The sequence below is a fragment of the Heliangelus exortis genome, chromosome Z (genome assembly GCF_036169615.1).
Source record: "Heliangelus exortis chromosome Z, bHelExo1.hap1, whole genome shotgun sequence".
Classification (NCBI taxonomy): Eukaryota; Metazoa; Chordata; class Aves; order Apodiformes; family Trochilidae; genus Heliangelus; species Heliangelus exortis.
In genome coordinates this window covers 19,799,859-19,825,164 of record NC_092454.1, presented here as the reverse complement: position 1 = coordinate 19,825,164, position 25,306 = coordinate 19,799,859, and the positions used below count along the sequence as shown (strand labels likewise).

Sequence of the window (25,306 nt, the reverse complement as noted above, 5' to 3'; positions counted from 1 at the left end):
AATTGTATTCATGCTTTTTTTTATTTATCTAAGCTTCCACTGCAGTAAGAGTTTCCATGGAGACTGAGAAGTCATTTTAAACACCGATGACTTTCACAATGTAAATCTCTCTTAACAAATACTGTTAAGCTAGATTTTCAGCTAAAAGCAATATTTCCTGAATATTTTTGGTTACTTAGAAAGTAACCAAAGTAATCTTCTTAGATAACTTGAAATGCTATATAAAGTGCTCAGCATCTGTGGTTTTAGAGCTTAGAAAAGCCATAGATTATAAAATCTGTAACAAATAAGGAGGAGGCTGAGACTACGCAGTTCTTCAAGGACCATGTAATTTAAAATCTTTTTTGTAGCAAGGCAATTGTAATATATGCATGCTTCTCTCAGTGATTAGTGACTAGCAGCAGAAACTGCAAACTGCTCGAGTCATGTTAATTCCTAAGACTTGTTTTGAAACAGAATTTATTCGGGTTTTGTTGGGGGGATTTTTTTTTTTTTCTTTTTTCTTCCTTTAGTACGCTTTGCCTTTTCAACTTAGATGAATTTCCTACAGGATCCAATATTTGCCGTCCAGGCTCAACAGGAAAAAATACGTCAGATGCTAGTTTTGGTCTCTTGCGTACATCTGAAAGGCTATACATCAAAAAACGGGGCACATCGTGGAGATTTGTCTGTGTGATATCACTTTTGTCAGTATTACATTTTTCAAAGGGAGCCATTCCCTACCAGTTTAAATTGATACAATGCTTCGTCACTTGCTATGAAAACACCACTATAGTACGTATTTATAGTGCAAGTTCAAGACAAAACACATTGATTTATTTTTCCCCTTGTAGTATGTTCCTCTCAAGATGTGGATGCATCAGAGAGCTAGTGAAAGCCTTCCCTGCTGTGAATGTTGGACAGATATAACTGTTCTCATGATTTCTTGGGTGAAGCAAATTTTAGCTGCATTTAAAAATCTTAGTGGCAGCAAAAGGTTAAAGGGGTTGATTAGTATTCCTATTGTGCATGCAAGAGTCAGAGACAACCTAATATAACACATCTGCTTCTCTACTTTGCTTAGTATTTCCAAGAGCACAGACCCTTTGTCTTCAAATTCCCTCTCCTCAACTGCACTGAAATTACAGGTTCAAAATCTCCTGCTGAGGATCTAATGTACAGATACCTGTCAGGTGATCACTGAGCTACCACAATCTGACCCCATAAAATGACCGTCCCTGAATAGCTGAGGATATTAATGCTGGATCTTGCCTCAGGGAGAACTGCAATAACTCTGCAGGGATAATTTGCATTTATAGTCTATACTACATGAACTAAGCACTGTAGAGTGATACCCAGCTTTGTGTGGGGAGGGATAGTTTAAGTATTAGAAAAAGCATTGCTCCAGACTCTCAGATTCCAAACCTACACCTCAGATATCTTTCTCAGTTGTTCAGTGGCTATCCCTCCATTGAGGCCCTTGGGGAGTTTTTATAAGAAGCTTATAATCTCCAAGGCTAACTGTTTTCATTGCCAGTTCTGCAAGAGTACCACGACATCTGCAGATATTAGGTGCTGTTGAAGTATGTTTTTGGTAAAGTATATTTAATAAAAACATAAAGCCAAAGGGAAGAATTTCTGTCTTATCCTCCAGAATGAGAAGGTCCTTAAGCACTTTGTAGAAGTAGAGCCTACTATTTGCATTAACAAGCTATTTCCTCTTATTTTTTCTTGTAGTACGATCTACACTCTGAAATATTTATGTTACGACTTAATTTTTGATTTCTTATAAGTTAGTCCTTAACATAAAATTTCTAATAACTTGTACACTCTGTGGACCAGGTCATATCTTAATATATGGTTTTCTATATAAATGAAAAAATAGTAATCCAGACTTAAGAATCCTAAAAAAGGAAGATGCATCTCTCAATCCTCAAAAGATGAAGGCAGTGGTGGAGGACTTGGAAATAGTTTTATAGACAGTGCTCGGGGTGTTGTACTTTCCTATTTTATGATGGGGTCATGACCACCTGGCTGTTTGGATGACTGACAATTTCAAGGCTAGTGAGGAAGGAAGTGCCCTGAAACTTTAGGGTCAGTAGAGAGGGGGAAAAATAAAACTTTCTTATTTGTTTGCTTAGTTCACAAGACCTTCAGAGAGTGATAAAAGGAGGGAAAAGTGAATGAATATGTGACTGGCTTGATCACAATGGTTATTTACCTTATAGAATGGCATTAATTATGCTAAGCATATCACCAGGGGTTGGGAACAGGAGGTACCAGTAACGCCTGCATATTTTAAAAATTCCCTGATGCAAACTCCTCCTTGACGTTGGAGCTTGGAATACTTTAGTAACCACAAAGAACTAGGTTGCAATGTTTTTACGTGTCTGCTAGATTTGTACCAGACATGTAAAAACATTTAAGAAGCTGAAATACACAGTTCTTCAAGGACCATGGTAAGTCAGCTGGAATCTACTACCGTTAGAGTTTTAAGGTCTGTTTTAAATCACTCTTCCTGAATTCCTTGAAAATGAAATTTCCAGAAGTTACTTTGTTCGTGCCATGATACTATCTGTGTGCATTTGGCAGAGCTCAAGCAATAAACGGAACAGAAAAAAATAGACTTTTTTAATTTTTTTTTTTTTCTTTTTTCTTCTTTTCGTATGAAAAATTAATTACAAGGCTTTCACTGTGAATGTCTCAGTTTAATGGTCAAGGTCTTGTGATGGTCTGATAAAAGACATTCTAAGAGTTCCTTCATTTGCAGGCTAGCTCTAAATAGTATTAAGTTATGCTTTGAAAATAATTACTACTACTTGGTTACATTGCCTTGTTCATTTTGCAGTTAAGTATAGCATAATGTAAGACTTTAATGGCACTTTTCCTGCTTGATCAGAGGGCAAAGGTCCAATGAAATTGGATATACTCACTCACATCTCTATCTGTCTGCCTCTCACACAGCTATTGTCCTTTCAAAACTACCAGTGATTGACAGTAAAAACAATCTCATAATTTCTGTGAAGAAATCAGATTCCGAGTAACGGAGTAATCAAAGGCAGAGCTGCTAGCAGAAGAAAGGAAGAGGCGAAAGAGAAAGGAGAGGTAATAAAACTAAGGAAGGAAACTCAGCCCTTCAGACTAAAAAGAAGAGAAGAAATTAATCCCTAGATCCCTAGCCCTTATTTGTAGGGGTGGGGCTGTGGAGAAGCTGCAGTCACATTCATGATGTTTTTACCAGGCTGCAGCTGCTGTTGAAGGGCTGCAATCTATGGTGCTGCAAAAAAGTCATGCCTAGTTTTTGCCGACAGTACTCCTAATCAACTACCATAGCAGCTGGAAAAAAAAAACAAAACAAAAAACCAAAAAAAAATCCCACCACCACCAGAACAAACCCCCAAACTAAACAAAACAAAAACACATAAAGAAAGGGAAAGAAAGAGACAAGAAAGACAAGGAGTACCATGAGAGAATCCTTCCAGGCACTCTTTTTTCCCTTTTCCTGTTAGTCTCACCACTGGAAGCATTAACATGGTTTGATGTAGCTGAGGACAGTTGGATGAACACCTTCATAATAGGTGGCTTCCAAATATCTAAGAAAATGGCACATCTACAGTGAACGAATATATCAAATGTGAAGAAGCAGGATCAAGAACAACATATGGATAATTTCAGCTCCACAACTGTGTTTAAGAAAGTTTAAGAAAACGAAAATAGGAAAGAACGAAAAATGTCATGAAAACGTGACAGCTGTCCTTCCTGATTTCAAAAAAGCATGAATAAATTTTTGACAGTAAATCAGAGCGATCGTCTGAAAACTATAGAAAACTGTAATTAAAAACATTAAGCAATGTATTTGCAATATTTTCCTATCATTATAGATGACTTTTTTTTTTTCTTTTTTTTTTTTTGTCCAGGAAGTTTGTTTTAGGAAATACTCATTTTTTTTTTTAAGAGTGAAGGCAAAAGAAATTTTTCTTAGGATGCTGTGCTCCCTGCTCCCATAGGCCTTAGCCAATAATGCAGGAAAACCGAGTTTTTTAGATATCGACAGCATTACAATCAAAACCCATTCTCAGCTGTAAAATGAGAGGAATAAAAGAGAGAAAGAACATCAGGGCAGAATAAATGTAATAAGTAGACGTATATCAAATTCTGCCAAGAGGGGCACTCTGCCTCTCTCATCTTCTAGATAAAAATAATAGAAAAATCATGTTTAAATCATCTTGGCTATTTCAGAACTCCAGAACTTTCAAATAGTTAGTTTCATTTTATGTGGACTTTTTTCTTTTTCTTTTTATTAGTATAAAGCCTAGTTACTTTTCACCAGGTGACAGAGCATGCCAAGAACATGCCAAATCTAGGAGACAGGAAAATTAACAGATGGGAAAATTAATAATAAGTATACATATTTACTCTTGCTATAAAGAATCCTTTGTATGGAAGGAAGCTAGATAATACATGGTATGCCATGTGGTTTGCTCACAGATAGGATTTCCACACAACATTTGGTCCTAAAGAACCGCTATCTCCAAGTTAATAAAGTGCTTAAACTAATGAGCCCAGGGACAGAGAACAGCAGAGACAAAGCAAGAAAGTGCTTCAGCTGGCAATATGAAGAAGATACGATGTGGCAGTCACACCTGCAGGTTCAGGTGGGAGGTCGTGATTTATGCTCTGATTTCCTGGTTTTGCTGAACTTCCAAAGCAGTAAGCATGAATAACAATTTCATCTACCACCTTATGGTTAGGAGATCTGTTTTATTCTGTTTATACCCACAAAAGTGTAAGAGCAACCACTGAGCATATTGCCTTCAGCTTGTAGAAAATGGGCAGAAAAATCATCACTTTGGAGTAAGAAGTCACAGGGAGAAAATGTGTCTTCCTCTGAGTATCAAGTAATTACATCTCTCGAATACATTCAATTTCCAAAACCTGGTTGTCTGGTCTATATTATAGCCTTGTCAATTTTCTAGTATATAGAAAGATGCTTATAAGAGCAATTTGGTGTAGAGACTAATGAAAAGAACGTGGCACATGTTCTGGAGTGTGTTTTCCCCATGGAGGAGTGAGAATTATTACAGCCCCATCACTTCCACAGAAACTGTTAGGCAAACCAAGGTCCAATTTCTTGTAGAGCAGAAACCTGCTATGGTGTTCAGTGCTTATTTTCGAGTGGTGAACAACCAGGATCAACATACACAGATGAAGAAAAGCTCTAGGTGTAGGGAAAGAATATGCTCCATATCTTCAGTGAGAATTTCTACCACAATTTTTTTGTAAAAGAAAGCAAAAGCGGGATAGATTTACCCTGAGATTCTGACGTTGGGCAACAGTTCTCATTAGAACAGGCATTACAGCCTCCCTTCCTTTGAGAAACGTGTTTCTGACTTTGTGCATCCTGAAAGAAGTGCACGGTAGTGCATATCGTAAAAAAAGTTTTAAAAAGGCATAAGAAACATACAGAAAAAAAATCACTCAGGCTCTAAACAAAATCCTCTTTTTGACATGCATTCAAATCAGCATGAGAAACACACACGAAATATGCTATCCATATCACTCAGAGCACTGCTACAAGGCTCTCAGTTATTTGTAAATGGAAAAATCATCCTAGCTTTCCCTTTGGATCAGCTCTACTTAGAAAAGCCTGAGATTATTTGGACCCTGACGGACTCACGGCTGATTAAAATGACACACTTCTATGGAGACATTTTGACATTCACATAACACAAGGTAAGTAGCAACCTCTTTAGGTTCTGCTATTTTAATGAAGTTTGCTCATCATTTCTACGCTTGAAACAAAAGATGAGTATGTATAACCAGTTACATTTAAAGGGAACGTAATGAAATACAGAATTATACCCCCCCCCCCCATTGTATCTCATTTTTTATCATGAAGCATGGAAACTATTTCTGGTATCTTAGTAGTTGTTCTCCAGCACGTTGCTTGTTTTAGTATTACGAATAATATACATTAACTGAAATCACAAAAATTACACTGGCTAAAATGAATTGTATGCCACGTATTTTAAAGTATTTATCTTTCCAGAAAAAAAACACTGTATATCTGTTGTAGGAATGCTTAGGCACCGTCTTTGGAAATAGGTATTCCAAAATCATTTACATTGTCTCAACGGGTGAGCATAACAAACATACTCTGTGCTATACAATATGAACTCCAAGATTTACTTACCAGTCCTGCACAGCATTGAAGGACTCTTCATTTGTGATGTCATACATTAAAATGAAGCCCATTGCACCTCGATAGTAAGCTGTGGTAATTGTTCTGTATCTCTCCTGACCTGCTGTGTCCTGAAACAAACAATATTCTACATGTTATAAAAAATTTAAGAATTATAGAACTATTTTTAATAGAGAAAACTTTAAAAACAGTTACTCTAATGCGAGAATAACAGGAAAAGGAGAGTTCTGCCTTGGAAAATAACAAGAAAAACACTTTCTCCCATGACATCAGAGTGCAGAGAAAGAGAAACGAAAGGCCCTCTGTCAGGTCATATATCCTGAGTGATATATGATTCATGCCTTTCAGCCTGAGAACAGTGTGACAAACTTATCTCCTGCCCGTGAGTTTTACCTTCCATATTTGACAGGTAAAATCTCCTGTCCTGGATAAAATGCTGGAACAAAATAGCATACTCAAGATCTTCCTTAGGAGATCAGGATGGTTTCTAAAGGCGGCAAACATTCTGACCAAAAATATCAATATGTAGTCATTCTGTTTTTGCAATTTCAAGACATTGGTTTTCCTGTTCTTCAGCACCAATACAGATATGTACCAACAATATAAAAGCTGGAGGGCAGTGCTTTTAAAATAAATTAAAATAAACCCCCCAGTTTGCTAGCAGTTTCTTACATCAGACCAATTTTCTATTTTTTTTTTTCTGTACCTCATTCAATTGCTTTTAAAATAAGATTTTTAAGCCTTCCTTTTTCTTACTGCTTGCTTCAATTGTTTCTATTAAAATATCTCAGGATTATCTGTTATCACATTTATACCCAATGTCTAGCATAACTGCAGTAAGATTGTGAGACATCAGCAATAACTAAAATGCAGCAAATGCTTAACTATTTTCTATTCCAGATTATCTGTGCAGTCGTCTAACTCCCTAACATCTTAATGAATTCAATTTTAAAAAACTCTGAAACTTTATTTCATTTCTTCAGTGATTAAGAAATAGTTTACTTTGCAATAAAGACATACGTCTTTAATTTGCCTTCCTACAAAAAAAGGAAGAAATCCAAGTGATAAACAATGATGTATTTGTTGTGTTTTCTGAAATGATATTTGATCAAGTAGTACTGTTTTTTGAACAACAGAAAAATAGATTGAATAATAAATCATAAATCTCACAAGGTTTTGTTCTACATACAGAAGAAATCACCTATAGAATAAGAAACATAACCATTGCACTTACTGCAATGAAGCAAAGTTTTGGGTAAAATACACGGATGCTATTCATGCTTTATTATGGCCTCTAATGCTTTGTAGGTTCAGTGATTCAAGAAAGAAAGCTGAGGTAAAATTTATACTCTAACAGGTCTGACGGGAGGATAGGTTATGTCTTTGTGGGAAAGGCTGGAGAGATCTAGACTTTTTCTGCTTCTATTCTGGGCTAGCTGAGGCTGGACAGATACATTAACAGAACTGCTGTGTGCATTCAATACTCATATGTCTGTTCATTCTCACTCAGTAGGTCTTAGTCTGTCAATAATAAGAAAGTATAAAATGATTTTTTATGAAAAGAAATATCACTTGCCATTAAAGGCATTTTTTTTGTATTTCATGGAAGATTTACTTTCATGTGTGTCACTGGCTTCATTTATTTCATTTGATATTAGTGAAAGGAGCCGGGAGGGACAGGAAGAAAATATGGCCTATAGAAAGCACGTACGTTTTCTGTACTGAAGAGATAAGATTTTCAAACACGCTTTGTCAGTGTCAATCTTCCTGTTTTTTCAGTCAGAGGCGTATAGTTGGAAATACGACGGTCTGAAAAGCAGGAGCCTATTGCTACAGATGCAAATCTTGGTTTTGCTGCAGTAATTTCCACTTCAGTCTGTCCATAGATAAGAGTGAATAGCTTAGCACTGAATCTTAAGTGCTTAATTCTCTGCACAGTGTTAAATTAAAGGTAGCTATTGCAGCCTTAGGCATTCTTTATTACAGAGAATAAAAACCATCTGTACAGAAAGAGAAATCAAGAAAAAAATCTTAAATTCTTTTACACAAAGGGAAATGAAGCTGCAGATGAAGACTGAAATATTGACTAATTTTAGGATTGGAGATGTTCTTCTGGAACTGGGTATTTCATTTGGACAAGTCTGGGAAGGTGTCTGTTATGTGCCTGTAGCTAATGCCACGTTAATATTATATAAAAGATTATCTGAAGTGGCATAAGGCATAAGGACAACCATAAACAAAGTGGAGATTATTACTTTCAGACATTGATAATTACATTCTCTTTAGTATCATTTTCTATTCTTATAGCAACTGTTCTATTGCTATAAGGAAGCAAGTAAAATTTTAATTGACCTAATGTACAAGTCATGTACATTAGTAAAAAAGAGAGTATTGTGTCTATTATATTTTCTTGTTGTGGAACAAATGAGCTGAAAATAACTTAACTTTCATATTTATTTATATCTGTATATCACTATGATTTTATCTTCAGCTACTGTTTTGTATTTGTACTTAAAGAATTGCATTTCCAGTTCAGGTACAGTTACAAGCTGCTGCTATGTTATCTATCTATGTTGTTCGTAAGACTGTGGGATTTATCTGACAACCATCTTTCTAGCTTTAAAATCGGAAATATAACATCTGTTTCGCACTGACAAACATCTGTTTGCTTATATCTCAGGAAACTAAATGAAAATAATCCCAAAGAACAATTATATTTGTCTGATTGTTTTAACCAATGCAGTTCTTTGCCATCTTTGACCGAAAGCAAACAACACAGGTTGTCTTTGAGGCATTTTCATTCACGTGGGTAATGTCTGGTAAGGACAACTATCTGTTCACTAAAGAAGCGGAGTGGAAAAGTAGAAGGCAATAATCGACAGTTATGGACAAAAATTCCATGCAAAAAAGACAGTAAGTGATATTTTACAAATCTTAGAACAAACAAGAAAGGGTCTTAGCAGCTGCAAGACATATTTTCAAGTATTTTTTCTTTCTTGAATCATGTTTTTTTATAAAATTTCTACAAGTTCACTTCCTTCTGTTCAGGCAATTCTATCTTGCTTTATCTTTTTTCATAGGCATCAGAGTTTAGATATCAAATCATAGAAAGATAAAGTTTAATGGACATAGTACTTCAGAAATTATCAAGTTTCTAAGTATTGCATGCAGCATGCTATCTAACAGCCCATAATCCCAGATACTTGGAAGACTCAGAGACATGGACAATTTGGCTCTGTGTACACCGATACTTCTAGTATGTTTTGGTTTATGTGGTTTTGTCTGAACGTCAGGTTTACAGATTGAGTGCAAAATACTGGTTTCTGGCTCAAAGTGAAGACAGTAATCTGGTATGTGTTTGGCTTATTTTCTTTCATGATATATCCATCGAATGGTATACAGACAATGCTAGGTTACCTTTTCTCCTCATTTGCGTTTAACTTAAAGCTATTAATCTGACATTACAATCAAGATTAAAGTGAAGATAGATATACCTGTTTTTACAGCGACCATGTGGAGCAGGGTTTTTCCCATGCTTCTCCCTTGAAACAATGTTTAATTATCTTGTGGAAAATTTCCTGCAGATTCTCATTATTACTGTGTAACTGCCACATCACTAAATGCCTTAGTGTATCGGGAATACACCAGCTGCTGACAACAGTGCTCCCAAGGGAACGGTGATAAAACAAAATAGCCATCTGTGCAAGTAGAAACACTTAAGAATAACAAGCTGACTGAGGAAGAATCTGTATTCTGCAGGTAGTTAATAATTTATGGGTCTAGAAAGTGTCAAAATACAAAATAGAGAGAGCAAGATTCTGATAATCTTGAAAATTATAACTATTTAGGTTTGCAAAGTACAGTTAGCTGAGTTACCTCAGCAGAAGTAAATCCCAGTTAATTTCAAGACTTCCTAAACTAAATTTCATTCAGAGAATGCCACACCAGATTAAGACTATACTAATATTTTAGAGCAATAAATTACATTAGGGCTCGAGTTCTGTTGGTTAGTGTGTGCTCTCCCTCCCCCTCCTTGCGTAGCACTGCTCCACTATATGAAAATATATTCCAAGATATTTGCTCATTATTAATACATACAGTTTTGAAAGTGAAAACAAATAGTATCTGGCAGCGAGATTCTGTCAAAAGGAATTCAGTTAGCAATCCACAAACTTATTTTGTAGCACACTTTAGTATTTCTGTCTTTGCAGTTTTGACTTGCATGGTAAATGCACAAATATAACTTTATATCCTCTTGCCCACATTACAAGTTCTAGTCATATCACAATACACCATGTGTTACATGCCAAAAAAACTGGCAGCAGTAAAAAAGTACTACTTGGATGGATTTTTTGGATTTCTGCATTTGAAGACAAAGGAAACAGAAAAAAGTATTAATGTGAAATGGGCAAATTCTCACTTTTTAGGTCAGAATTTTCTGTTAAGGCAAAAAAAATTGGCATCGCAATCAAGAACTGCTGCTCCTTTTTTGAGTTTCATTTTTCATTCATACTTCTTTAATAATTCAACAGACTCTTTTTTTCTGGTTTCTCTTATTGATACATAAAAGGACTCAAGGAAGTCTTGTGAGTGCAAATCTGAAGTGTCTCTCTTCAAAGAAGTACAAAAGATGCCTTTGATTTTCCTCCAGGAGATCTGGGAAGAAAGGATAAACTTAAGGGTACGAAAAAACTCAATCTTGAAAAATGTCACAACATTAAGATAGCAGTTACGGTGGGGGGCAAGGGACAAACTTTGCAAAAATTCTTTGGAGAGAGATAGGGGTGTAAACATCAGAAAACCCACCTGAGACCCGCTGCTGACCATCTCTGGGTTTACAGCAGCAGCCTAGTGGGGCACAAAGAAAGAGGACACAGAAAAAACTTTTTGGAGCAGGAGGAGCTGATACACATTCTAACAAAACTGCTACTTCAATGAAGTAAGATAAGGACAATTTGCCAGTTATTAGTTGGCTCCACTTGGGCACTGATGATGATGATGGTAGTCAGATAGATGAAAGAGAATCTCAGAATCATCCAGGTTGGAAAGGACCTCTGCAATCATCAAGTCCAACCCTTAATCCTCTGTTGTTTGCAGACCATGGCACTGGCTGCCACATCAATCTCTTCCTAAAACCTCCAGGGACGGAGAATCCACCACCTCCCTGGACAGCCCATTCCAAAGCCTGATCACCTTTTCTGTAAATTATTTCTTCCTAATATCTAAACTAAACCTCCCTTGGCTGAGCTGGTTGTTACTTGTAGCAGAGTAACTGGTAGCTACTTAGGAGAAGAGACCAACCCCCCCCGGCTACACCCTCCTTTCAGGGAGTTGTAGAGAGTAATGAGGTCTCCCCTGAGCATCCTTCAGACTGAACACCCCCCAGCTCCCTCAGTCCTTCCTCACAGGAAGGATCCCTTCACAACCTCCTTGCTCTTCTCTGGAACTGCTTCATCACCTCAATCTCCTTCCTGAACTGAGGGGCCCAGAACTGGACACAAGACTCGAGGTGTGGCCTCACCAGGGCTGAGTACAGGGGTAGAATCCCTTCCCTGGATCTGCTGGCCACGCTGTTCCTGATATAGGCCAGGATGCCATTGGCCTTCTTGGCCACCTGGGCACACTGCTGGCTCATGTTCAGCTTCCTGTCAATCCAAACTCCCATGTCCCTCTCTGTCTGGCTGCTCTCCAACCACTCTGTCCCTAGCCTGGAGCTCCCCATGGGGTTGTTGTGGCCAAAGTGCAGGACCCGGCACTTGGCCGTGTTGAACCTCATCCCATTGGAATCAGCCCAACTCTCCAGTCTGTCCAGGTCCCTCTGCAGAGCCCTCCTGCCTTCCAGCTGATCCACACTTCCCCCCAGCTTAGTTTCATCTTCAAGTTTGCTGATGATGGTCTCAATCCCGTCATCTAAATCATCACTGAGGATATTAAAGAGAACCGGGCCCAGCACCAATCCCTAGGGGACGCCATTAGTGAGCAGCCGCTAATTGGATCAGCACCGTTCAGCACCACTCTCTGGGGGCCTCCAGCAGTTCCTATCCCAGGCCAGAGTGCACCCTGTCTGAGCCCTGGGCTGACAGCTTTTCCAGGAGAATGCTGTGGGAGACGGTGTCAAAGGCTTTGCTTGAAGTCCAGGTGGACTCCATCCACGGCCTTCCCCTCATCCCCCAGGTGGGGGATTATTAACTCCAGATGGCTTACGATCATACCACCTTATCATAAAAGGAGATCAGGTTGGTCAGACAGGACCTGCCCTTCCTAACCGCATGCTGGTTGTGTCTGATACCCTGTCCATCCTCTAGGTGCTGTGTGATTGTTCCCAGGATGATCTGCTCCATAACCCTGCCAGGCAATGAGGCCCGGCTGATAGGCCTAGAGTTTCCTGGGGTCCTTCTTTATTTAATTCCTTTTTGTGGATTGGTAACGTTTGCTAACTTCCAATCATCTGGGACCTTCCCATTGAGCCAGGACTCTTGGTAAATGATGGAGAGCAGCTTGGTGAATTCTTCTACCAGATCCCTCATCACCCTGGGGTAGATACCATCTGGTCCCTTAGACTTGTGAGGATCCAAGTTGCTCAACAAGTCACTAGCTGTTCGGTCCAGGAATTGCAGGGGATCTACTCTGCTTCCTATTTCTCTCTACAAGCCCCAGAAGCCAGATGTCCTCAGCTGTCTTACTGTTGAAAACTGAGGTAAAGAAAGTGTTAAATACTTCAGCATTTTCCTCATGTTTGTTAACTATTTCCCCCCCTGTCCAACAAAGAATGGAGGTTTTCTCTGCTCCTACTTTTGCCATTCATGGCTAGTCCTTTTCAAAAAATCTGTTATAACTAACAGCAGTTTTATAAGAAAAAAGATCTCACTACTTAAGCCTGGAAATTATATTCAGATCTAGAAAAACTGAAATGTACTTTGTGTCTCAAAGTACAGAGGAAAAGAGGAAACAAATAAATATTTGGAACCTATGATTTTTCTCTTATTTTCCCCCTTTCAATCTACAAAATATTAAAAATGTGGTCTGTGTGACGAAAAATTTTGATTAAGAATGGATTTGTTTGTCATGACTTTTTCTTTGATCCCAAGTTACTGGATACTGTAGAAAGTTACATTACTTCAAATGCAGAAAAATCATACTTGTCTTCTAAACCTGCATAGGAATTTCTGAATACATCACATAATCAGTATTAAACACAGCAAATGAGGACATCTCCATAGGACAGTATTACGTGAGGATAGAGTGACACAAAAACAGTGGCAATGATGAATAGGGTCTGAAACCTAAAAGGAAGGAGGCTCAGTTCTGGATTCAGTGAAGTTCTATCTTCCCTAATGAGAGGATTAAAATTGTAATTTATTCCTACTGACATTCATCAACATTTATTTGTTATATAATGCATTTTTTAAATTTATATGTTTCTATGTTTTATTTATATTAACTTCCTAGTACTTCTGAAGAAAGTACTTCTTTCTGTGTTGTTGGGGTTTTTTCTGTTTTGTTTTGGAGCTAGTCTTTTCCCATAGCAGATATATCAGGAACAAAAACAACACAAGTATTTCCAGAAAAAAAAATGACACAAACAAAGGACTCATCGCCAGACACTCTACAGTAAAAGTTCAAGTGGTTCCAGCGTGGATGATTTATAATACAGTATGACTTGTATTTGACAATGTAATACAAAGAAATATGAGATTCAATTAATAAATAGTTAATATTTTTAAATCCCAAATTTAAACAAAAGTCACTAAATTTAGTGATTTTATAAATTCATGCATGATTGTAATCTCACGGCACAATTTAACTCATCTTGGAGCAAAATTACTAACCACAAAAGTGTATTTCTTCTCTTCTTGTGAATCTTTTATTAGACATAGCATATGCTTATCTAAAATAGAAAAAACAGAATGTCAGAGTCAATCTGTATTTTTTGGAATATGCTGTGAATTAACAAGTCTTTGGAAAGATTGCTGAAAGCACCCTGTTATAAATTGCAATAATGTTTAGCAGAAAAGCATATAGCAACAAATCCATTATATATATATACACACATTAATACATGTAAGTCACTCCTTTAGAATTCTTTTGCTCCTAAGCAATAACTGATTTTTCTTTTACCTCGTGTTTTTTTCTTCCAAATGCTTTTGAGATAGTTGCACTTCAAAACCAGAGACTGAGTAAAAGAAAAGAGAAAGAAAAAGAAAATGAAAAAGAAAGAAAAAGTATAAAGAAAAAGAGAGAAAAAAAGAAAAAGGAAAAAAAGCACCTTTGTATTATTAATTTCTCTGCGTTCTGAACTCACCTATAAATTGTTAAAGAGTTTTCTTTATATGAGGAAGTGTAGGTTAAAACAATTTTTTAGGACAGAAGTATTCCTGGATTTGTGCCAATAATTTTTTCAGTTAGCAGAGTAAAATATGGATTTCTTCATACATACATACATAAAAACATATTTAGGGAGAGGGAACATTTTAGACTTTTGTTTTGATAAGCAATTGGCATTATACTTAGCTGTGGAAAATATCCCTCTTCTCCATATCTGTCGATGCGTCGAGAGTAAAAATTAAATACATTTATATTGCTTTCCTCAGTGATCTTAAGACTATTAGTCTTCTAGTGTATACAACCTGATGTTTACGTAAAGTCTGTTTTGTAAAGAAAGACTTGTTGGATTGCTGTTATCACAGCAAATGGGTTCTGCGAAAAGTGTTTCCTGTTTCATCTGTGTAAAGCAAGGAAGAAAAAGAAGTAAATTGACTCAGCAGAGAAGCAGCCCCTCAGCAGGTGGTTTAATATTTCTACTGCAGTTATAAAACTTGCAGTTCTCTTGAATCACAAGCTTTTGGAGTATTTAGGTCTTTTTTTGTTTGTTTGTTTGTTTTGTTTTGTTTTGTTTTGTTTTGTTGTTTTTTTGTTATCTCTTGCCATCGTCCATTTTTAGAGAAAAACACATAGCCAATGAATGCTACAAAGCATGTAAATCTCGTTATAATACATGGTGCAGAATCACTTTCCACGAAAAGTTTTCTGATACACTTAGTAAGGATGAAACATATTTGGATTTAGTTGAGGATGGTGATTTAAATGAAGATGGAAAAAGCTATTCCATATCTGACTCTTGTGGGAGCACATGCCACGTGTTTTCTCAGGACAGCCTTTAACTAAGTAAAATGAATCCTTGTATGCTGTATTATCCTTAAGAGATATATTCAGCATTGTTCAGTGGGCAGGTTGGCAACAAACAGTAAATCTGCCTCTTAGGAATCTCAAATATTGGTTGGTATTTAGAAGGATTCTTGCAATAATAGTTACATTTTAAACCATAGCCAAAAATTCTGTATTTTTAAAGCCAATTTTTAGTAATTTTGGTGTGTTCAGAGCATACTTCCCCTCCATATGTTTTATTTAATACGAAGATGCACACAACTGTTCTTACTGCTCTTTGCTCCATATAAAAACTGCAAGTAGCAGACTGTACTTAAATAACAGAGCCAGGAAAAGGAAACGGTACTAGATGTTTACTATAGCTTTCAGTTATATGAGCCTGACAAGTGAAGGCAGACAAAAGTACTAAACTGCCCTATGAAATAGAGTGATTTAAATACATGCATGAAATGAAACCTTTCAGTAGCTTTTTAAGAAAAATTTACTTTGTCCTTGTGTTGTTAATATAATCTGAGCTGGTGAGCAATTCTTTCTTTTAATGAAAAAAGTATGGCTTATTCTCAAGTCTAAAATAAGTGGTCTAAAAATTACATCAAAATTACATCATTACTGCAGCAACACAAATACAGAATGTAATTGAGAACAGGACGCTGCCACCAGGAATGTCCTACCTTTCCTCCTGCCCTGGCAGAGGGGATTGGACTCAGTGATCTTCAGAGGTCCCTTCCAAACCCTGAAATTCTGTGATTCTCTGAGTCAAATGTGTTAACTTGTTGGTAAAATATGAAGTTGAATTATTACAGATGCAGATGTCTAAGGGTTAGGCTCTATTGATCTGGTCATCAGTCTGTATTGGCCTGAATACCTTCTTTATTTAAAATAGTCTAATTCAAGTGACTGGAAATCACTCATATAGAGGCTATAGAACTGAGATCTAAGACAGAGAAGCAGGATTTTCACTTGCAGGTTATTTCAGTTTGGCAAATACCTGGCAACAGAATAGAGTACAAAGAAAAAAGATACACTTTTTCCTGAACACGTGCTCCTGGATGGTGGAGGCAAAATATTTTCATGCAAGGAAGCAGCTCAGAAGTAGCATTAAAAAATACACGGAAAAATACACATTTGTGCCAAAGCCTACTGCAGACTGAAAAATGATTCGTGTAACATGCAGCTTATTTACTCACAAAATCGTGGCTTGCATTCAAGTGAAATGCCGGGCTTTTAGTAAAAAATACTACTTAACATTTCTCATGCAGAAAAATATAAGGGCCAATTAAATTACAGTCCAGATAATTAACAGTAAGAAGAATGACAGAAGACATTACACAATGTTCTCTGACAAATCTAAAAAAAAAAAAAATAAGAAAATGAATTGGTGAGCAGAGCTCACCACTGAATGGTTTACATATCTCTTTCCTAAGCCATGGTATTGTAGAAACAAATGTCTGTTTGTTCCCACAGATAGCAGGAGAAAACAAAGAAATTCTTGCTAGATCATTTTAAGTTTCTCTTTTGATTTCAGGTATTGCCCCAGGGATCCTTAGCCTGCCTGGCCTACATTCCATTATAAAAAATCTATGTGATCCTTTTCCAAACATGTACCTATACCAATTTCTAGAAGATTCTGGAGAGAGAAGACAACTTTAGTTGTTTTATAAACACTCAACTATTTATAAAAATGAACATTCAAAAAATGCTAAAAGGCTTGTGTCTTACAGTCTTCTTAACCCGCTCTTTCTGAGGCACTTGCCATTGACTGTAATTAAAGTCGTTTTTGCTTATGAAAAATCATGGCCAGAAATGTTTGATTTGACACTGAATTGAAGGAAGTGCAGCCTCTTCCTCCATGGGAAGGACCCTAATAAAGAGCAGGTCTGGATACGGCTAGTGGTGTGCAGAGAATCTTAAATATATCACCCTACAATAGGTATTGTGACTTGTCTTTTAAGGACTGGAAGATATAGCCTCAATCCAAAACAAATACTGTAAGTAAAAGGAGCATCAGCAACATTTTTAGACCAAAAAGCATAGGAACTTTACTGAATACTCAGGACTAAATAATGGAGATTACATTTTTCCATAAAAGGCATGTAATCATCTGTCCACACACTGGGGTAGAAAGCTTTACTATTTTACCTAAGAATTTTTCCCTCGTTGCCACTCTATTTCACACTTCCTTCCTCAAAAATTATCAAACACGGCATATGCATGTCTTCAATCTCGATACTTTTCTTTCACTAGTACTCATCTTAATTTTCCTTCTGCAAAATCACTTCCTTCACAAGACACTAAAATTCAAAATGAGAAAACAGGTACCTGGTTCTAATAAGAAAAAAGATCTTTATGTTATTAGCCACTGTAATCATCTCATCAATTGAATCCAGCTACAGGAAGCTTTTGCATGTGTAACAGATTTATCGGTTATTATCTTAAGCCTTATAAGCTGTCTGAAGTGCTCTGGTGGTAATAAATTTATGGCATACAGTTGCTTGCAAAAAAATTAGAAAAGCCTTGACTTAGCAAATGAGCAATCTCTTAACCATTGACCGTTCTTCTTTCAAAGGTATCCTTGTGTTTTCCACCTGCTTAAGGTGAGATTCCGCTATCTAAAGTCTTACGATCTTTTTTAGGCCTAATTCTTTGTCAGTTTATTAGAACATACATTTCCAAAAATGAAATTTTAATGGGGAAATTTTCTTTTACAGAGGAATTTTAGAACAGAATAATTCACCTTCTCAAAATAGCTATTTCTGACCATCAGGTATACACCCAGGATAGACGCTAGAGCAGATTTGACTTCTACATTAACTCTCATTTTTCAGTACAAAACCTGTATCTCCATCTTAATAGACGAGTAAATGCAGCTCTTTTCACTTTGGTGAAAAAACACTAATATGTATCACCTGGCAATCTGTTCTTAAGTGTAACTGTCACTTATTTACTATTCCAGAGCAGATAAAATAAGAGGATGCTATCTTACAAATTTCAGAAAGAAATAAATTAAATATATTTATTTAAAAAAAACCAGCAAAAAACCCCACCAAACCGAAATGCAGTAATTTTGCTTTTGTATTTTGGAGTTAAAATTTGGTTTTTTTGCTTCCTTCTCTTTTCTTTAGTACAACTACACATTATGTTGTCAGCTCCTCTACACGTATATATTTTCTTCAAATTTCTTTAGTTTGAGTTCCTTTTTCCCTATGAAGTATTTCCAGTTTAATTCACATAATATATGCAAGAGCTGTATCAACTCTTTTCATTGGATAATTTGTAGGAATATTTTCTTTTTCTCACATACTCAGATTGTACCATTCTTCAGTAGTTGGTAAGTGAACAGCTTCTAGTATATAAAAAATTACTAATGTTGTTCCCAAGGTACCCAATTGGATACTTTTTAATTACATTCCAGTTCTGTCACTTGACACTTGAAAGGCACTCTTTTTTTTCTGTATTAAATACTGATCGTCTTCTGCATGGACAACACTTTCCAATTTCCAATCATTAACAAGCTTCGGTAGCATGCACCTAAAACATATTAAGTTTACTGTTTGAGCCTTTTAACTTTTCTACAGTTCATTCTGATTCTGATGTCGTCTCCTTTCAAAGAAGATTGTCACTGGTTCCTCACGCCCATGTCATTAATAAATTCCAAATTCCTTTTGTTTGTACAAGTAATCTTATATATAGATCCAGGCAGCCGGAATCCTACAACACTACGATACTCTTACATTTCTAATTCACTGCCAATACAGGTGAAGCTGTTTCATGTGATCAAAATCCTTGGAAAGCTATGCGGCAAAATTGTTGAGATGGGCAATGGAGAGTATTTTTAAACACACTGCTTTGTAAAAGAGACCTAATATCACAGAGAGCTTTCACAGAGCGATTCGAACATTGGGGAAAAAAGTGGAATTTAACAGCTTGTTGCAGGATGACAAGTTACATCAATGTATAAAATCATTTAACCACTTTTGCAGTATGATTTACAGATAAGTAATTGAAGCTAGCACATGCAGTGTCTGTAACTGTTTCTAAATCATTATGGTGCCCCGTCTCATAAACTCAGTCTCTCTCACTCAGTTTCTTTGATGCCTTCTCTCACATCATGCATTATTGCATGAGCTAATGCAATCAAACTTCCAATAGCAGCACAGATATTTTCTTTTCAGTCTCTGCTTACAAATTTTCTTATGTTCTGATGCCTTAAACATTGGATTAATTAATTAATTGGAATTATTTAATAGGAATTAATTTAATTGGATTAAATATTAAAGCTCTTAAACATTGGCTACGTACCTAAAACTATGGAAACTTGAGCTGAATTGGATCTGTGGTGTGACTTCAATATAAGCAGAAGAACAGGTACAAGAAACAGAATAAAGACTAACAGGAAAAGGTAAACAAAGGATTAGGAATCCCTGAATTAAGGAAAATACAGAGCTTCTGTCAGTAACTAATATCCCCAAGCTATATAAGATAAAAAACGAAGGGCGATTCTCTGAATGAGATCTGCACTCTATAGAATTTATCTGTAAAGTAGCAATGTTTAGTCTTGAGGAGGGCAGACCTTATTGCTCTTTTCAACTACCTGAAAGGAGCTGTAGTGATAAGGCCGTTTTTCTCTTCTTCCATGTAACAGACAATAGGATGAGAAGAAATGGACTCAAATTACACCAGGAGAGTTTCAGATAGGATACTAGAAAAATTTTTTTACTGAAAGAGTGGGAAGGCATTGGCAAAGGATGGCCAGAGAAATGGTGAAGGCACTCTTCCTAGAGATTTTCAAAAAATGTGTGGACTATATCTTGCACTTGAGGGCATTCTTTAGTTGGCTGGTGGTGTTGGGTTGATGGTTGGACTAGATGACCTTAGAGATCCTTCCCAACCTTTATGATTTTAAGATTATACGATTTGATGAATAATCACATTGGATTTCCTCATTCAGCTCAAAACCAAGCCCTCAGGTAGTCCTTAAACCCCAAGACAGTTTACAGAAAAGAGTTGATGTGAAGATAGCGACACATTGGGCAAAAGATGAGTGTCAAATGCCATCCTTGGAAAGTTGTCCTAACACAAACATCCCTTACATTGTATATATATTTTATTCATGTATGATTATTGCATGTAGCTCATAAAGACTATGGCTACCCACAGGCAAAATGCACCTAAGCAGCAACAGACAGTGAAGGGTTCTTATTTGTATTTGCACCAAAGTGCTGCAATCAGATAGAAGTAAATCAAATATTGTTGTATAAAAGCAGATAGAACATTTTTATGTAATATATAAATCATAGAAGGAAAAGTTGGTGCTTTACTGCTGAAACGTAATGAAATCAGAATTCACTGAGAGCTCTGACCAAGTAAATTTTGAATACAAGCTAAAGATTGACAGTTAAATACGTCTTTGAAAATATTGTTTTTACAAGAATCAATATCGGCACTTTCTTTTTTCTTCTTTTTTTTTCCCCTATTCTAATGATTTATTTTGACAAGTGTTAGCTAACAAATTCTAGTGTCCAAAATAGCCTATATTTTCTTTATAATCTTCTACAGTCTTTTATTTCTATTAAACCACAGACAGTGTTTACAAAAGTAATGCAGAAGTTTATGGCATCACAGTGACAAGGTGTACTGAATGTACTGACAAATACGGTACAGTGATGCACTTATAAGGTTAAGTTAATTTTGGTTTCTGCTTTGCACTTCGAGCTTTCAAACATTTCCTTTAGCGTCTGCTTTTGCAGAAGTAGTAATGAAGAGACATTATTTTATAAATTTAGGATAAATTTAAATCTAGATGTTTGAAGCAAAAAGTGTCTTTCAGCCTTCCAGTCCTTTCAACATTGCTATCTCAAACAAAATGGAGTAAAAATGTTATGCTGTTTATATTTGATTGTAAAAATATCCTAAGGCCTCCTGATGGACTTTGATCCCATGCATGTATTTGGTACATACAAACACAATTCCTCTTCAAAACTTCTTACCATTTCTGTTTAGAAATCAATACCTTTGCTGTCAAAATGCCTTTTTTAATGTATTTCTCTACTGACAAAGGTAAAAAATAAAAAACTGTTAATATTCTGCCTCTGTAATGACAATACCACGGCTGTCAAATTTATAACTCACTTTGAAACAAAATTTCAGGGCCAGCTGGTGGTCCTGTGACAAGGTAATGTGCTGTAACTGACGAGTATAGCACTTGAACCATGAATCTCTTTCTATTCCAGTAAGAAATACTGTGGAAAGGAACTACTTGCCTCAGAAAGAAAAAAGGCAGATATTACAGTGCTCCCAGCAGGCTCTGTCTGATCAGAAGAAAAAGACAGAGCAGTACATCTAGGAAGAGCCCCATCCTTCCTGACTTGACTAAAGAAAGAAGGCAATTCAATTCAGGTCTTTTGAATACAAGAATAAGACACTATTGCCTCAAAGCAACGTCAAGCAAACAAAAAACCTGCAGGACATAGTATGTAAGGCAGCACCTATTCCAACCTATTAACCCTTGCTAGTTCTTCTGTGACAATAACAGCGAAAAATGACTGCTTCCTTCAGTGTTCATGCTGCTTCAAAGCAAAATTGCACTCTTCACTAGTCCTGAGGAAATCAGTGTTTCAACATGCCTAAAATTAAATACTAAGTATCATGCTGAAAGTTTGACTAATCAAAATGTTTAAATGTCTAACCTAGAAGAATATATCCCACATTATAACAGGACACATGTTGCATTAACTGTGACTCTAGCTACTGAACTTTACTGTTTAAACGTTTCTGCATCTTACCTACCGGAAAGCAGATGGTTAACATACTCAACCTCAGATTTGATCTAGTAGAATAGCTTTCAGATACATAACTGATTTTATTTAAGGTCCCAGAAGTGCAACTGTCTACTGTCGCAAGTCTTAGCAAGCATAACTGCAACACAGTGCTCCAGTACTACACCTAAGTTTAAGCAATAATGTTTGGCAATGACAAGGCATTTTAAGCACTGGCATTGAAATTTTAATGGAGGAAAAAATAAAATAAAAAAATCATCCCAGCTAGAGATTTCTGGACAGGTTTGAGTGGTGGGCCAACACCTAACTAAAAAAGTTCAATAATTAAAAATGCAAGTTCCTGCACTTCGGTCAGGGCAATCCCAAGCACAATTACAGGTTGGGCTACGAATGGATTAATAACAACCTTGGGATATTAATTGATGAGAAGCTCAAAAATGAGCTTGAAATTTTGTCTTGCAAATCAGAAAGCCGACCATATCCTGAGCTGCACCAAAAGAAGCATGGCCAGCAGGTCAAGGGTGATGTTCCCCCTCTACTCCGCATTCATGAAAACCCACTTGGAGTACTTTGGCTGATTTAGAAAGATTTAGCACCAAAGTAAGAGCTGAAGTCTTGGCTCTAATCCTATCTATGTTCTTCTAGGTGACCTTAGGAAGATTTCTTTCATACACTGGGCCTTTGTTGCTTCTTAAGACATGGAGCCCTTAGGTTTTTTCCTCTCATTTCAATTGCAAGTTAGGACTGTGATTGTCCATTTGGTCTCTGCATCTGACCGGCATGCTAAAATATTAAAAAACCTCTTTCGCGCTAGGAATGGCAGTTTATTCCAGCTGGCAAGAATACAAGTGCTACATCCTCTTTATGCCAAGAATAGCACTAAACACATTTATATTAACAGATTACTCTGAGCTAAGCACATATTTGTAGTCTGCCAGAGAGGCATTATGAGAAATATGACAGGTGTCAAACTAATCACATTAATCTAACATCATAAACTGATGTTTCTGCTTTTGCTAGGAGAAAGAAGAACAATACAATCTATTTTAGAGTATATGCAGTGATTGAAAGAACTTCACAAAGACTATAATGTGAACAAAATTTTATTTCTCCATCATTGAAAAATAATGTTATCTCGATGTGAATTTCCAGATAATCTCCAATAATAAAATAATACAATGAAAATAGCAAGTTATTGCAGTGAAAGCAGATGCAGCACTGTTATTGTAATAGCAAGAATCTAAGCTTAGAAAAGTAGAGAATTTGAGAGCCAAAGAGTTTGTGTTCCATTTCCTACAGGGCATAGAACAGCAAATTATTTGTGATAACTAATGCTTGAGACTGTCTACCTAGACAGACATGAATGGGAAACTAAGAAACTCTGGGAATTAACCTTTGTGCCATATTAGAAAGATACTCAATTTATTTGCTGGTCAAAATTTGAGGTGATTTGGTCATACTTAACCTAATTTTCCTGAGATTTAATGGTTGTCCATGATAAAATAAATTTTTAAATTAATTATTTGAATTTTGGAAAAAAAAATAATCTTGGTTAATAAGGCTCTTATAAACTTTTCACAAAGTAAATATTAGTCAAAATCTTCAAGCACTCAAGGAAGATAGCAAAGAACGGAAGCTTTTATTCCAGGTCCCACAGTGTTGGATGTTCTACTAATGGCCTCTCGTCTTTGAGTGTCACAGTGTCACAGAACAAGGAGATGTGTGCATCAGTGTCTCCTGTGCCAGCACGTGTTGTCTATCCTGTCTTTATGAGAACAGTTTGTATAAAAGAACAGCTGTTCACTTTTGTCATGTTTGCCTATCACCTCTAAAGTATAGGGACGAGTTGTGGGGTTTTGTACTCTTGAGTAATCCAGCTATTACACTTTTACACATCTTTTCTACCTCAGCAGTAGAAGAAAGATGTTTCAGATGACCAGGGTGACAAATATAATTAATTCCTTTGTGAATTTAAAATTTTTGTGGGAATAGAACAAATCCATAGCCATATTTCAAAGTACTTTTCAACAATATGTATCGCTTTCAATAGGCACTATATTGCACATTTGTTTTTTACCTCACTACGCAGATCAGCGTGTGAAACTTTTTTCCATGGAATTTAATTCAACATATATACTCTTCTGTACTTCAGTGCCTTAAAAACACTGTCTGCACCCGCTTTCAAGATATAAAAATTATGCAATAAGTAATTAGTTGTTTTTTTATTACTATGCTATATGTATACACACATATACATAAAATATATATGTCTTTGTGTGTGTATATGTATACATATATACACATATTTATAGAGGTCATAACATTTAGTGAAAACCTACAGCAGCTTAAATGCTAGCTATCAAATTGCTACGGCTTGCTTAGTTCATAGGATTATAGTTTTTGACTTACCCAAATTTGTAGCTTTATTCTTTTTTCATTTTTGAAAACCGTTTTTACTTTGAAATCTATCCCAACTGTGCTTACAAATGCAGATGTAAAGGAATCCTCAGCATATCGGAACAAAAAGGAGGTCTTCCCAACACTGCTGTTGCCTATTATGAGCAGTTTGAACATGTAATCAAAGTTCTGCTCAGATGTATCTTTCTGGCCATATCTGGAATCTTGAGTGGATGCCATCTGTAATTAAAAATAAAAGGAAACATTTTATCATCTCTTATATAGATACCGGGTATGAATGAACTCAACGAGTTGTTCACATAGGTTTAAATTTTATGATTCTTCTGTCCATGGTAACAGTAGCAGTTGCAAAAGAGGATGTAAATGTCACTGGTGAGTGTCATCAGAAAAGGAAAAAAATTTCTAATAAAAATCCAGGGTAGTTCTTGAGCATTGGGTAATTGAGAAGTTTACTTTCAGAAAACGTGATAAATGAAATAGATGGTGAAAATATAGACAAAAATTCTTCACTTGTATTAAAAAAAAAAAAAAAAAAAGGTCAGATCTGCATTATGTTATAGGACGTGTATTTTCAAGTAAAAGCTTAAAATGCTCTACATCTGACAAAATTCTTGAACCATTTTTTTTACTGTAAATATGCTATTATCTTTTGCAATTGCTATCACCTTATTCAAACCAATTTTCCCATAGTACCATTTACTCTTGTGTTTGTTTAATACCTCTGAAATAAGATACTGATTTTTTCTAGTTTTAGTCTATTGTAAAA

At 36.2% G+C, this 25,306-nt stretch overlaps 1 protein-coding gene across 1 annotated transcript in view; it reads right to left on the bottom strand.

Annotated features, from left to right (window-relative positions):
* Window positions 1-24,759, bottom strand: part of RAB3C (RAB3C, member RAS oncogene family) — a 32,522-nt gene extending 7,763 nt beyond the window's left edge. Inside the window, exons 1-2 of the mRNA XM_071730931.1 lie at window positions 24,532-24,759; window positions 6,173-6,291 (exon numbers count right to left, since the gene is read on the bottom strand). Of these exons, the coding sequence (XP_071587032.1) occupies window positions 6,173-6,291; window positions 24,532-24,759 (347 nt within the window). The remainder of the gene's footprint in view (window positions 1-6,172; window positions 6,292-24,531) is intronic.
* Between the last annotated feature and the right edge of the window lie 547 nt (window positions 24,760-25,306).